This window comes from Gossypium hirsutum, chromosome D11 (genome assembly GCF_007990345.1).
Source record: "Gossypium hirsutum isolate 1008001.06 chromosome D11, Gossypium_hirsutum_v2.1, whole genome shotgun sequence".
NCBI lineage: Eukaryota > Viridiplantae > Streptophyta > Magnoliopsida > Malvales > Malvaceae > Gossypium > Gossypium hirsutum.
Window position 1 is genome coordinate 29755601 of NC_053447.1, and position 15222 is coordinate 29770822.

The following is a 15222-nucleotide window of genomic DNA, read 5'->3' on the forward strand; positions in this document are numbered from 1 at the left end:
TGCATGAGTCAGGTTTAGAGACTCGCTAGAGACTCACTTTTACCTCAACCCAACTCTTCTACTTTGACAATCTTTCTCGATCCAACAGCAACAACAGAATACACAATCATCCACTAATTAAAATAGATCTTTGTTTGATCTTAACGAATAAGAGGAAAGTGTTGAGGTTAAAAAGAAGAACTTGAACATTAAGCAAAAAGAAAAGCCATTTGAAATGGTCCCCCTCTATAAATATACTCTTAGACCCCTTGGTTTCCCACCAAATTCAGGGTAGGTAAAAGAAAATTCAGCGAAGGTTAACCTCACTGTTGACCAGTCATGGGGAAGTTAAATCAATCTAATTTTCTCTTGATGAAAAAAGGCTAACCATGCTGCTTGTGATGATTTGTTTAGTTCTACTGGATATAAAACATAAACAATCTTTTATACATTATGCTATTCTACTCTTTATTCTGATCTTTGCCTTTTGTTGCTGTAGAATCCCAACAATTCCCAACTAACCCGATATGAGATCCAATTGAACCATACTTATGCAAATTAGGCGTACTATCTCTTGGTTGTAACTCACGTTCGACAAGGTCTTAGAGACAATTAAGTCTCCTATAACTTCTTCATATACTTGATAGGCTCTTAGTGTCTAAACAAAACTCTGGAGCGTATCCCCTTCATAGGCGCGCACTTTCTCAAGCGCAATCCTTCTTTACTTGAAAATACCTTGTAATTAATTCCTCAGATACTACCAACGAGTAGATACTTTCACACTAGTATACGTCGATACTATTAATTCACGATCAGGTCAACATGACGGCGGATTATGTTACCACAAAATACCCAACAATTTACCTACATGGCTTACTCAACTTCTCAAATCTGTCAATTTTTAAGGTGTGGCATTCATTTTTCTTTCTAATTCTTTTAATTTTGAAGTCATCTTTTTTTATTAAGCTTGCTAGAGTGGTTTCTACCTATGGCCTTTCATTGAGTCTTTCTTTGATAAGAATATTGTGCTAGTTTTCCTTGAATTCTTAAGGGTACTTATGTTTACTCTTTCAAGATCTCATTTTAGCTAGTTGATTTTGTCACCCTAGATCTTTATTGTATTTGTATTGGCAATCTAGATTCTTTTTTTTATTTTTAGGCGAGGTAGTTAGCACTTCAATCGCAAAAACAAGCTATGTGAATGGTAAAAAATCTAAGCAGACAAGGTGTTAGCACTATGAATCCTTTAGTTGATTACTTGTTATAAAGAGGGTTGGGGCTTCATTGGGGAGGCAAAATCCTTCAATAGCTCTCTTTTAACTTTAGTAACACATTTTCCCTTTTTAAGCTTTTTCCCATAGTGGAAAAGGTGAGGGAATCTTAGTATGGAGAACTATAGAAGTCTTCCTAATCTAATAAGGTCAATTTTTGTCCTTGTTTCTTAGTGCCTTGTCATTTTCCAATCTCTCTCATTTTTGTTTTTGAGATCAAACATGTTAATCCTAAAAAAAAAAAAGGTTTCAATATGATGATGTGGATGAGCGGATTAGCTCACCTTTTTATAGGTTGACCTCTGAGTAAATCTTATCCTCATATCTTATCTAGACATCTAACTTTACTTTATGAAAGCCAAATTTTTTAAGGAAAGTTGTTGTGATGCACCAACAATCTAGGACTTCCTTAGTTCTTGAATTAGTAATATAAGATTTCAAACCTTTAGAATTTTACCCAAGGGTCTTCATGTCATTATATTTCTTGGTGACAAGCGGGTTATTTTATGAACATTCTTATATGTCTTTTTCTAAGGTTATTTCAATGGCATTTTTAGATGAAGATGGTCGTTTGTGACGTGTTATCTATCTTTGTGAAATAAAAAATTTACCTTAGACTTTGGTTTAACTGCATTGGCAAGGGGTGTAAGGACCCCTACCCTTATAACTTATTATACAATTTGTTCTTGTAGGGTATTAATCTAGGCGTAGCTAAGAAATGGAATCAATGTTTCAACTCTTTAGATTGATGATTTCCATGATTAGTTGCAGTATCTTCCTTTCATTCTTGGTAAAGGGATCATTGATACTATTATTCCCCCTAATCCAAACTATTTTAGGGCACAAAGGCATGATTCAAGTGTAGGAAGATTCATTGTTCTTTTTAATCCCTTGGTTTTTATCCCAAGCATGTTCTGATTGTCTTAATGAGATTACCATGAGCCAATACTCTTTGTGTTGGGGATATGGCACTTATGTAGCTAGGCCTAACGACATTTGTTCTAGGCTTGTAGCTCTTAATATTGTTGAATAGTATGCATATAGGGAATCTCCATACAAGGATGTTAGCGATGGCCCTCCCGTTCCTAATTTTCAACAACAACTAAGACTTGTGAGGGATCATGCTTATGGCCTTGGTGAGCTAGTTGAGGAAAGCATGGGTCTTACGATTCATTAAAATCAAAATAATCTTGGTAACCTTAGCCCCTAGGCTTTACTAGTGGGGAATAAAGTTGTTTATTGATGTATTTGAGTGTATTCTAGGCTTTAGAAAAGATGATTCCTAAATCGAGGGAAGGATAAAGACATGGTTTTTGTTTTACCTTTTTCCTACAAATAACACAAATTGTTGATACAAAATCTAGGGTTTGATGGCTTAGGGTAGTTCACACCATGTGGATGCTAAAAGCTACTTAAAAGTATTTTTTTAAGGTGTTTGGGAAAGTCTGAGAATAGTTTTTATAGTAAAAGGTCTTCTGCTTCCTTTGATAGAAAAGAAAGACTTTGTAAAAAGTTTGGACCTATTGTGGGTCTCATTGAGTGAAGATATTACAATCTAGATTTTAGGATGGATGGTGATTAGTTAAGTTATGAGACATTTGAGTAAAGTAGTGTTCTATTTTAGAGAACTGATACTGAAAAATAAGGAGAAAACAAAAGTTGATCCTCTTAAATATTTCCTTGAGATTTGAGGGGTCCCTTCCATTAAATTCCTCTGGTGAAGTAATCATAGGATGAAGATTGCTTAATTCCTTGGCTTAATAGAACAAGAGGCCCTTAAACTATGTCATTTATTTGAGTTAGGCACCTAAACTCTATTTAGGTTGAATCGGACACCTAAGCTTTATTTCATAAACAAACTTGGCCCTTGCTGTTACACTCCGTTAAAAAAAAAGTCAAAGCCAATCAAGAAGTGTCATATCACAACGTCACTAAAATCTTATTAATTAAAAATTTTATATTAATATAAAATAAAATAAAATAAAAATATAATATTTTTATTGAATTAGATTTTAATAATATTGTGACATGGCGCTTCCTGATTGCCTCTGGCTTTTTTTTTTTCACGAAATGTAACAGTAGGTGCTAACTTTAATTATGAAATAAAATTTAGATATTCGATTCGATAAAAAAAATCTAAATACCTAACTCAAATAAAAAGGGATAATTTAAAAACCTCCTAGTCAATTAAACCTAATCCCTCTACCGAAGTGGAATTTGCTTGGCAAGACAGTGTTTTAGAAGTATAACAATAGGTACGAATTTTTAAACAGATGCTGATAGCTAAGAGAAAGGCAGACAACTGGTGGAACCAAAGGGCAAGGCGGGGAAAGAACAGAAGTTTGGGTTAATGAGAATTTTGATTAAAATTAGTGTTTAAAGCTTTGAAGTATTTTCATATTATGTGTCGAACTCTCCCATTATAATTCCTAACTTCAAATCTTAAAATTATATTATCTCAAATACGTAAATACTTCACTTTGTTGAAGGAACTAAACTTAAATTTGAAATAAAAGAGAAGAGAAGAGCGAATTATGTTTTAATTATTGCAGCTCTTGATCCTTTGGTTTATGCCTTCAGTATGAGTCTCCGAATTATACAAAACAGTAACAGTTTTACTTTTTGGTACTAAAATGTTTTGAAGATCCAAACTTAAATAGAGAACAAGAAAAAAGGGACGCAGAACCACATTTCTGCCAATCCTAATAATTCTATCAATTTGGTTTAGCATTCATTACAGCCGTCTCATGCAGCTAATATATAGAATGAATTTTTTTGAAAATTTATGATATTAGGGAAACCATTTTTAGTTGATTTGTAAAAATAATCTTCCAAAAATGCTTGCAATTGGAAGCATTTTCTGCCCTCAATATATAATTTTTTGTTCATCTCTTATGAAAATAAAATTTACAAAAATAAGTATTTATATAGACCTCAAGTCTCATTTTCTTTGTTTTCTAAGTAATGTGGGATATAAGTTTATATAGACTCATAATCTATTTGGAGTTTGTACCTAGGCAATGTGAGATTGCTTATCCTTTTAACTAATAACATAAGAATAAAGGCTACACTTAATTTTTTAAAATTAAAGACAAATTTTCTCTAACAAAATAAAATATTATAAACTCTTATACAAGTATTATCGTTGTAAAAAAAGTCCAATACAAAAAGAAAGACAAACTTACACATATAGTATCACATACTATTTAATTTATAGATATTGAAGTGCAAAAATTAATAGAGATAATATAATGACGCATACTTTAGTTTTTATTTTTGAAAATGTTAATATAGATATTATTTTGTCAATAATTATATATATTATTGTATTAACTTGATATGTTTATTTTTACATTTCTCTATATTTTTAAAGTAAAAAAGTACATTAATCAATAAACAATTCGGTGACAAAGAACTTATATTATTATTTAGCCTTCTGTTAACACATAGTTTTAGATTCAAACATGAAACAACTCTTCCTCTCTTCCTATAAAAAATAAAATAAAACAATAATGTAAATTTAGTGTCGAGTTTGAGACTAAATCAAACAAGAAAATTACTTAAATAATTTTACATATTTACAAAAAAAATATTATGAGAATATTTTTATTTTTTTATTTGTAAAAAAAGATAAAAAAATTCGCAAGTGTAAATAATATTTTTAAATATAAACTAATACATAATTATCAAACGAAAAATAACACAAATACGATACAAATATATAAAATTTTCATCATAAAAAATGAAAGAAAATAAAAAAATTTATAAAATAAATAACATGAATTATTTACCCGAATTACTGCAAAAAATAATTTAAAGATAATAATTAGTTGTTTAATGACCATCCTCAAATTATAATCTGAACAATCTCAAACAAAATAATAACATTTAAGTATAACAACATATATTTTGTTAGAGCTTAATGTTGTACAAAGTTGTCTTTAATTTTTAAAAATTAAGTGTAGCATTTAATATTATGTTATTAGTTAAAAGAGTAAACAATTTCACATTATCTAGGAACAAATTGCAAATGGATTATGAGTCTATATAGACCCATATTCCACATCGCTTAAGAAAATAATAAAAATGAGACTTAAGGTCAATAGAAAGACCTATTTTATAAGTTTTATTTTCACAAAAAGTGATACTAAACAAAATATCATAAAGTATACAGATATAGTATTCATGCCTCACTCAAGAGACATTCTAGATAGAATCATAGAAGTTAAATAAAAAAATATTGGGGACAAAAAAGCATTTTCAGCTTGAAGCGCTTTCGCAAAATCAACTTAGTCTCATCATTCTTAAAAAAAAAAACCTAATTTGATAATTTATTAAAATTTTTTGGCATTTTTAAGAGATCCAGTAATATATATCATCATTGTGTTTAGAGTCATGGCTGTATCTCTAAAAACTCAGCAAAGCTTAATCCCTTGGGAAAGTATATGGAGGTACACTTTGGTGCAACAGTCACGTGGGGGGACATGGGCTACCATCTCCTCCATGTTCTAAAATACATAAATATGAAAGGAGTCCAGAGCTTAAAAGAGAATGTTTGGTTGCAAAGGTCAAGACAGTCAGAAAAGGGGGAAAAGCTAGCTGAGGCCCACACAACAGGGAAACCTCTCTTTTTTATCTCCCAAGTGTTATTAGCTTGTATTGTATGCTTTGAAATTTCTCTATCCCCCGCTCATGGACAAAATACTCGCTACTTTTCATATGCAGAAACAGTTGCAGGCATGAGTCGCCATTTCAAACTATGATTCCCAGATGATGTAGATAGGTACAAAAAATCAGAATTTCTATGTGCATGCAGGACATTTTTAACGCACTCTTGCCCTCGAACTCAAAAACAGTCGATTGGATATGGATGGATGCCCAAAATTTTCCGTCTGCTAGAAAGGGATTTAAGTATCCAAGCACATTTCAAAACTCGAATTCGTATCTCTTAACCCTTTTCTCTTATTTATTTCAAGCAGCTCTCCTGAACTCACCTATTTAACTTCACAAATGTCAATGCATTCTCTGTTATGACATTTTCCAAAGGCCAAACCAAAATTATGACCTTGGGAAAGATTAATATCGGGTCAGATGCTTCAAATTGGGATGAACATTTAACACAAACGAGGGATACAGTACACTTTCTAGTTTTAACTAGTTCCTTGCTCAGGGCCTTTTCATGTGACCATTAAGGTGCCTTGCTAGAAGCAATTTACTCCAACGGGGAACTTATTATTAAAGGAACAATCCATTTGTCAAGTGAAGTGCAAAAATTAACCCTGTCAAGATTGATATCTTCATTTGACAAATATAGCCCAAAAACAAAAAATGGAAGCCAATTGCCATCGGGAGACAATGTGAAGGCCTAAACATCCTTAACAAGTAGACAATGTGAAAACCAATATTAGGCACAAGAACAACTGAAAAGCATTTTAAAGAAATGGTGTTTAAGTGCTTTTCTGACGATAAGTTGGTTAATCCATCAATCAATCGCATGATTCTGTCAACAGAAAAGCACTTAAAAGAAATGGTATTAAGTAACTAGTATTAATTTCTTAAAACCAGTGTCTATCATAGCCAGAACCTTTAGTCTATAACCTCTGTATTTCTCGACTGTTGCAGCTGAGATGATCAATCAGACTACATGAAGCCACAGTGAGAGTTTACTTGTATATCAATTCGGACTAATTTCTGGCTTCGGTCTTTTCAGAAATCAGATAGATTTTGGTTGGGTCTGAATTGGAGTTGATCAGAACAGGTCCAGTTCGGGCTTTTTAGGCGGGTTTTTGAGTTTGAGAGGAGAAAGACACTCAATACCCTACCTACATTCTAAGCTCCACCATTTATTAATCTTATTTCGTAAAAGTGTATAGTAGACAACCGGCCCAAAAAATAAGAATGAACAGAAGAACTTGCAGTGCAAGTCTTGAAATCAAGAAAGTAAAATGCATCCACAGTTATCTGATTGATCTGTGTAACAAATAAAGAAATGGGCTAAACTCAGAATTGGAAATATGCATCCAACAAGAAATCCGTTGTGCTAGTGATGCTTCACTTCAAACAGACCATCCGGACCTGAAATACCATTGATAAAATGATAGAAGGGTTAAATCAACCTATATAAATACACATGTACATGCGAATAATGAACTAAATTTTAACTGTCCTTGACCAAACATAAATTCATCTCTACAAAAGCAAAATTATTATCACTGATCAACATGTTTCTTGTAAACATGCACATCAAGCACAACAAATACAATGCGTGGTTATATTTTCTGAGATTCAAATTGAACTTAGAGATGTATAATCCATGTACCACCACCTAGTGACATTGACAAGGCTAAAACAATTTTCAGTTATCATCATCATGCAAATGCCTAGGCACCACACTTTATGAATAAGAAAGATGTTGGTTTTTGACAGTTCATAAGCATTATTATTGCTAAAACTATCCTCCCAGCAGTAATATTAATTGAACTTTCTATTATCTTGAAAAGGGGAAAGACATTACAAAATGCTTTATGAAATTTGAGACCACAAATTCGTACAAATCAAGAACTTAATTCTGCTACTTATAACATCCTCAGGTAGTTCAAAACAAGATAAAACTAGACAGCTAAAGCCACTTAAGTAATTATAGTCTTACTGGATGAAAATGAATTTTAAACCAGGCCTTGCGTAAAATCCAAACCTTAGCAATCTATTAAGGACTAAGGCCTAGAAAGAGAACTTGAAATGCTCTGCTGTATGTTTAAGAACAAGGAACGTAAGATAAGCTGAAAGGGAACTTCACCTAGTTCTCCGTATTGGAGAAAATTTTCAACTAGTATTACTATGCTTAAAGCATAACCTAAAATAAACTAGGAGGCAAACATTCAACATAAAAAACCACTTCTACTTCTAACCTAGTATAGAACTGCAAAGAGAGATTGAGTGAGAGAGAGGAATTGGGGGGGGGGGGGATTTAGCCATATTCAGATGGGTAGAAACATGGGAAACTAATAGGTGACCGCTAATCAAATTAAGTTTAACAAAAAGAAAAAAAAAAGCAGACCATAATTGGTTGGCTAGTTAGCACGTAGCACATTTCCATAATATTAAAAATGCACAATGTCACTACAAGCCAGCAAATGTTAAGTCCATATAAGTTACCCAAGTGTTTGGATGCTTGAGAAGTGTTTTGAAAAAAACGAAAGAAAGTGAATTGATTTTATCTCCAATTAACCAAAGCCGATAGAATTCAATTCAACTCTGGTTTTGGATACACCCTAGATTCTCTAAATTTGCATAGAATTCCTACCGATCCAGGAGTCCTAACCAAATGAGTAGGAAGAAACAAAGAAAATGATAATCCAGCTATGGCAGCCAAATGAGTGAGAGAAAAACAAAGGAAATAAAAATCCAACTATGTTATTAACGCCATGGAAAGATCCAATCTGAATTTAAAAAATAAAATCAAATAGAGTCTAAATAAATTGAAACCATAACAATTACGACAACATACCCCATGGGAACTCCTTGTTGCGAATGTGCAAATAGGGGTATGGCTGCAAAATTTTACACAACAAAACACATCCAACAATCAGTTGTGACAAAGTAATTTATCTTTGAAATGTGAATAGAAATTTGCAGGAAAAAAATGAACAAAATTAAACATAATGAAAATAAGCTCACAGGAGGCTCTTCATAGTGGGGATGACCCTTCGATAGGTTATAAAACGCTAAACCAGTGCAGGTTAAAATGCCTAAATATGTTATCTTCTCCCATTTCGCCGTTTCATCTGAAAAAGATAAAATTATAATTTCTGAGATCATGTAGAAAAGAATAATTATATATATTTTTAAAGCTGTTTGGAATTTAACCATAAACTTGCTTTCTGAGGTCCCCATTTTACTTCTATTTCTAATACAGATACGATCAAAATCTGAAGGTTAAACTAAAGAATAAGACTCTAAAAACATCAAAAACTGAATAAAATCAAAATATAAGCAAGTGATAGATGAATAAAGAAAAAAAAAAGATTAAAAAAACAGTTGAAATTTTGCAAAAAAGATAAACAAGAGAGAGAAACGCTCACGTACAAGCATCGTCGCGATTAGAAGAGGAAGAAAAGCCTCGCTTGGGAGGAGCAGGAGGACGAGATCCGCCACGAAGGGCGGTTCGGAGGAGACCAGATCGCACGCTCGCCATCGCCAGTTTTTGTTCGATTTTCAGTGATGAAAAGGGAAGCCTTCTTATAGCTATTGGCCGTAGAAAAGTCGTATGGGCCAGGCTTATAAAAAGTTTCTCTAGGATTAAATTATATTTATCTTGTAAAATGAATACTAAACAATATTATTTGGCTGAAAAATGAATTAGTCTGCTCTAAACCAGTTATGAGGTTTTGATTTGAATCAAAGCTGAGATTATGAGACCAATGAGCAAGTCTAGACAGCTGCTCGGCGGTATGTATAAACCAGCAATCGCTCATTCACAAATAAGGATTGTGTATGAAACAATCAAGGCTTTTCACCAAATCACAAAGCTTTAATTCCATTCTTTTTCTCATTTTGCAACCAGGTCAAGAATTTGTTAGCGAGTTTCATGATTTGGACTAAATAGATATTGCGTTATAGAACATTTTAATGTCACATAAAAAATGGTAGACATAGGACAAACCACTTTATTATTATTGATTTTCAATTTTATTTTGTTTATATTCCTCAATCCTACAGATGAAAACAGAAAGGGAATGACTATATCACTTTAAAAAAATCAATGTTCATGACCATCATCACCGGAGGAATCATTCTTGCTGGAACCATCGAGTGAATCATTGCTTTCTCCACCAGATATCGGAGTTGAAGTAGCCACCTCAATGCCAAGTTCTTTTTGACGTTTCCACACCTTCGCCATGCACTCAAGAACCATTTCTTTTACTATTGCAGACTCCTCAATGCTGAGATCATTGGGTAGTTTATACGGGTTTAGGCCCTGTCTTTCGTTCTCTATGCTTGCCTTCTTGAATTTCTCAATTACAATAGATTTAGCTTTATCTTTTTTGAGCTCATCGGAGGCCTTTTTGATACACCGAAGCAGAGTGCCTTTTTCCATATCTATTTCAATATCGATTTCATCAAAATATGGCTGCCTACAGGTTTTCGAAGTGTAAATTGGGGGGTTGCCAATATAAAATGCCTTGCCACCTAAAAATAGGACGACAAAGACATTTTCTAGAGCACATAAGGTCCAGAGTTCAATGACCTTCTTGAAGATCTTGAAACTACGTTTGAAGAAAGGATCACCCCGAGCATCCGTTGCTTGAATTGTCAACATTTTGCTCTTGCGGTCGCCTTTGCCTGAAAATCTTGCCATTGAGAAAAGACTATAAGAGAAATGAAAGGAAAGTGTTTGATGATGGTGTTGTGAAGTTTAGAGAACAAACGCTTGTTATTTATAGGACTTGGATGCCTAAGCTAATACACAGAGGTATCCCGTTCTCACTTTCTTGCCATATATGACATTGCCATTAATGTAATCCAAAAATAGACTCTTTTAACCAAAATCACACTTTTCGTACCTAGATGCAAATAAAAATTAAATCTCGGAGATATACTTTCCATTGTCGTGAAAAGAATGTAATAAACCTACCAAATTTGTCTACATGAAAATATAACGGCGTTAAATGTTCCAAGTCATATAAAACCCCTCACTTACTTCAAAATACCAAGCTTTAATTAAGATAAATTCAATTTACCCTAGAACGAAACAACAAGTAAGACCGAAAGGTTCATATTGTTGGGAAATGTACCCATAGTGTAGTAAACATGTAACTGTTTTCAATTTATTTGAGCGATGAATAAATAAATAAAGTTAATTTCACATTTCACTATTATGTATTTTGTATTTATGTCTTTTATATTTTGCATGCATAGAGAAATTGTGATTAACAAATATTAGCTCATTGATTGTCTAAGTTCAAACTGAAGATAAGTGGCATTGTAAGAACGTTTACATTGCGAGAAAGACAACTTCCTTCAGTAGATAATCTAAATGAGCCTGTCATCTCGTAAAAGAATCAAAGTGAGCATTTGATTCAAATACTGAGAAGAACTATTATGTTGTCTACAATTCCAATTAGGGAGATGGTTAGTCTTCGCTATCGGAGCAGTTGACTCCATAAGTAGAGACATGGATGTATTCATTGGTAGAATGATACATTGGATTGGACCCAAGATGAATTAATTTTGAATCCGTTTGTGAATTAATTCACTTGTGACGTTCATGGTATGATTTACCTAAATCCTGAGTTAGTCACTGATCATGCGTATGCAACGCATGTGCTTTGATATAAGTGGAGGCTTATGCTCTAAAGATGATCGAGCCCATAGTCGGTATGTTGGGTATATGACTTGTGTATGGCATGGTTTTACTAGCAACAGTGGAATTCATAGTTCAATTAAAGAGTTAATGATATCTTCTCATTGAAATTGTGTGGATTGATAAATACGGAACGTGGCCACGGGTTACTCGTTCTTGAACAAGCAATTTATCACACTCATTTGCTAACAGTGATCATATTAATCATTGAGAAGACACAATGGTGAAAATGAGATAAAATAGGATTGTATTGAGTGGACGGATTTAACTCAAAAGAATCAACAATATCATATGAGGGTAACACACACATGACGAGGTCATTGGACAAAGTAATTGGATGAATTGCTTTCGTAGAGAGTACACAATAAGGAGTTTTCAATCATGGTACTTCTTGTGGACTGACTCCATGATTAAGTAATTGCGAATTATCAGAACGATGCTTCTGGACATAATTGTAATCATTAAAGCCTAATTGTATATGTCCGATTGGTCCCTCCACTAGCTCAACAAAAGCTCGATCGGGCTGCATTTGAATCAAAAGAAAATTCTACGACTTTGGGAATAATTTAATTGAGTCGATTTATTCGATGTGGAATTAAATTATATGGTCGTAAGAATTGTTCAACTAGAGAATTTGAGTAAAGAATTTTCTTGAAAAATTAATTTGGAAAATCTAAGTGATTTTTGGAAAAATTAATTTTGATAAAGTAAAATTAAATTAATCAAACTAATTAAAATTAATATGATATTTTTGGAAATTAATTTTCAAGTCAGACAATTGGCCCAATGGGTAATTGAACTTGAAAATTGGACCTGAGATCGTAAATTGGGCTCGGGAGCCCAAAACTAAGATGAAGACCAAAAAACTGGTCGAACTGGGCTTGGTATGTGAAACTGGGCCAACGGTCCAACCGGTGGCTAGACCAGACCGGTTGGGTCATCTTTGACTCAGACCGAACTGGCAATAGTCCAACTGACTCAAGGTGTCGTAAGGGTGTCCCACCTGCATCATCGGACATGGCGGTGCTAGTGGCTGCGACGACGGTTGGTCTTCTGTGGTTGAGTAGTGGAAGAGTTACACTCCTACTAAGACTCTAATAGAGAATTTGATTTCAGATTAATTATTCCAAAAATAATATTATTTTAATAGTTTAATATTAAATTAAATACTTATATTAATAGTATTTTATTAATTTAATATTGAAGTGATTATCTTAATATTTAATTTAATTTAATGTTTATCTTGTAGATAAATATTCTATTAATTTAATAAGATTTAATATTAAATTTAATCTAATATTTATATTATATTAATTTAATATTAAAGTGATTAAGTTTAATCACAGTTGAGCTCTCTAAACTCTCCTTATATAAAGAGAGCCTTGGCTCATTATTTAAACACATTTGACTTCAAGAGAATGTTGTAGAGAGAAAATTTTCTAAAGAGATTATTTTAGAAAATTTCTAGAGATATTTTCCTGATTTATAACTTGACCCAAAATTTTAGAGAAATTACAAAATTACCCCATTGGTAAGTTTTGTGAAAAATTTCTGATTTAAAGCGAGCCCACACTCGGCAGATGTGAGCTTGAGGATAGTGAAGAAGACTACTTGGTCGAAGCGCTCATCTTAGACGAATCGAAAAGGTACAATTTTGATTAAGTGTTTATTACTTTAGATATCACAACTAAGATCTTGTTTTGGAAAAATTGTTAAAACTCTGATTTTTTCCTAATTTTTTTTCTGCTGTGTTTTCCAAACTCATTTTTCCAACACATATGTCATGGGGTTAGAACTTTAGTTTGGTAAACCGTGCGACCTTAGGTGATTTTTTGGTTTCAAAGCCGCCTAAGTCAACTTAACTCTCACAAAGTGATAATTCTCAATAGCAATTCTCTAAGGCATCGGAAACAAAGTGGAAGCAAACTTGAAAGAGAAAGAAGCCATTAATGAATAGAAAAATAGTGTACACCAAGTGTTTGAGTAAATTCTCTCAAAAGTATTCTATTACTTTGAAGGTTTACAACTAAGTGATTATAATGAGGGGGAAGGCTCTATTTATTGTTGAGCTCCTCCAGATCTAATGATACAAATTAAATTACATCAATGGCTGATATTAGTGCCTATATACAATATTATATTCCTAAGGGATTTAAAATCTATACATATTTATCCCTTAAGATTTACAATTATTACCTTGGTAACTCTAGTTTTACTTGAGTGTTTCATTGTGCCAACAAGGCTTCAAGTATATGGGTTTCTCATATGTTCCACAAATTGAGCTAATTCAAGTGGATTAAATGAGCCTCATTTGATCAGTTGACCTCCATCGGACGTTCCATGTGCATTCATCATGGGCTTTGGTCCACAGCTCGTGACATTCTCCCCTACTTATTCTCATAACGCCTACATTGCATCCTTGGAATGATACTACTTCAACTCGCCTTAAAATTGTCTCGATGCCTCAACTGATTCCCAATAAATTTTGAAATAGGGACAGAAGGTCGTGTCTCAGCCCGTGTCCTTACCCTTGTAACTGAGTTGGTCTTTATGGTTGTGTCGCAAATCGTGTGCTAGACCGTGTAATTCTCTAACTTGTGACACACGGTTGTGTAACACACTGAGTTAAAACACACGGCCGTGCCTCAGATCATGTGTAGCACATGACCAAGTGACACGGGCGTGTCCCAAACCGTGTGCACCTAAATGAACCTTAGGCATTAAGTCTACCATCCTAAGATTTCTTGGATCCTAAGTAATCCATTTACTAGCCATTAGACCTATTCAAAATGACATTAAACAAGCTTAAAACATGCTAAATCCACCATTCTAAGTGTCTAACCAATGTACCCTCATTGGTACCACAAGTATACACAATTATACAATAATATGAATCATCAACCAAAACATGTCAATTCTTGCAACTTAACACCCAACCATATGCCTATCATAGGAACCTCAAATCACAACATTTCAATATAACATATACTATAAACTTGTACTAAAAACATCTTCCTTCATTTACATATATCATAATAAGTTGTCTACTTGAACTTAAGATCATTCTTTATACAAATCAATGGATGTTACAACTTAAAATGGATCTATTAAAAGGTTTTTGATCTTATTTATCAAGATTAAACATGATTTGTGAGGTAATTAAAAGAAATCTAAATTTCATCATCTTCATAAAGTGATTTTTTGAAATTTTGTGAAATTGATTCAAAGATGGAATTGATGCTTAGTATAAGTGTATTTGGTCCAGTATTAATGATTGAAAGTGTTTAGGAGGATTGGAGAGGTCAATTTTGTGAAGAATCGAGTTTTTAACTTCATGTTACAAATCTGGTAAGGTATCTTTGTGAAATGATTTCAATTAGCATAGTTAATTAAAATTTGTGTTTAATATAGCATTGGAAAGGTGGTAATGCCTACTTTGTCTCTGTTAAAGCTCTGAGCCTTGAATAGGTCCGAGATAACTAAAATTGAGGCTTAGGTTTGCTTGGTTGATCACTTGATTGTGGTAGGAAAAATTGAATGGTGAGTATTTCTAAGGGCGATTTGGTAAATTGATTCTTATTTATGCTTAATTAGTAACTTAATTGATAA

At 33.1% G+C, this 15222-nt stretch overlaps 1 protein-coding gene across 1 annotated transcript; it reads right to left on the minus strand.

Annotated features, from left to right (window-relative positions):
- Positions 1 to 7073: 7073 nt before the first annotated feature.
- LOC107913356 (cytochrome c oxidase subunit 6a, mitochondrial) lies at positions 7074 to 9832 on the minus strand. The gene is made up of 4 exons (XM_016841914.2): positions 9336 to 9832; positions 8928 to 9034; positions 8758 to 8800; positions 7074 to 7325 (listed from the first exon to the last, which is right to left on the minus strand). The coding sequence occupies exons 1-4, from the start codon at positions 9442 to 9444 to the stop codon at positions 7291 to 7293; spliced, it is 294 nt and encodes a 97-aa protein (XP_016697403.1). The 5' UTR covers positions 9445 to 9832; the 3' UTR covers positions 7074 to 7290.
- Between the last annotated feature and the right edge of the window lie 5390 nt (positions 9833 to 15222).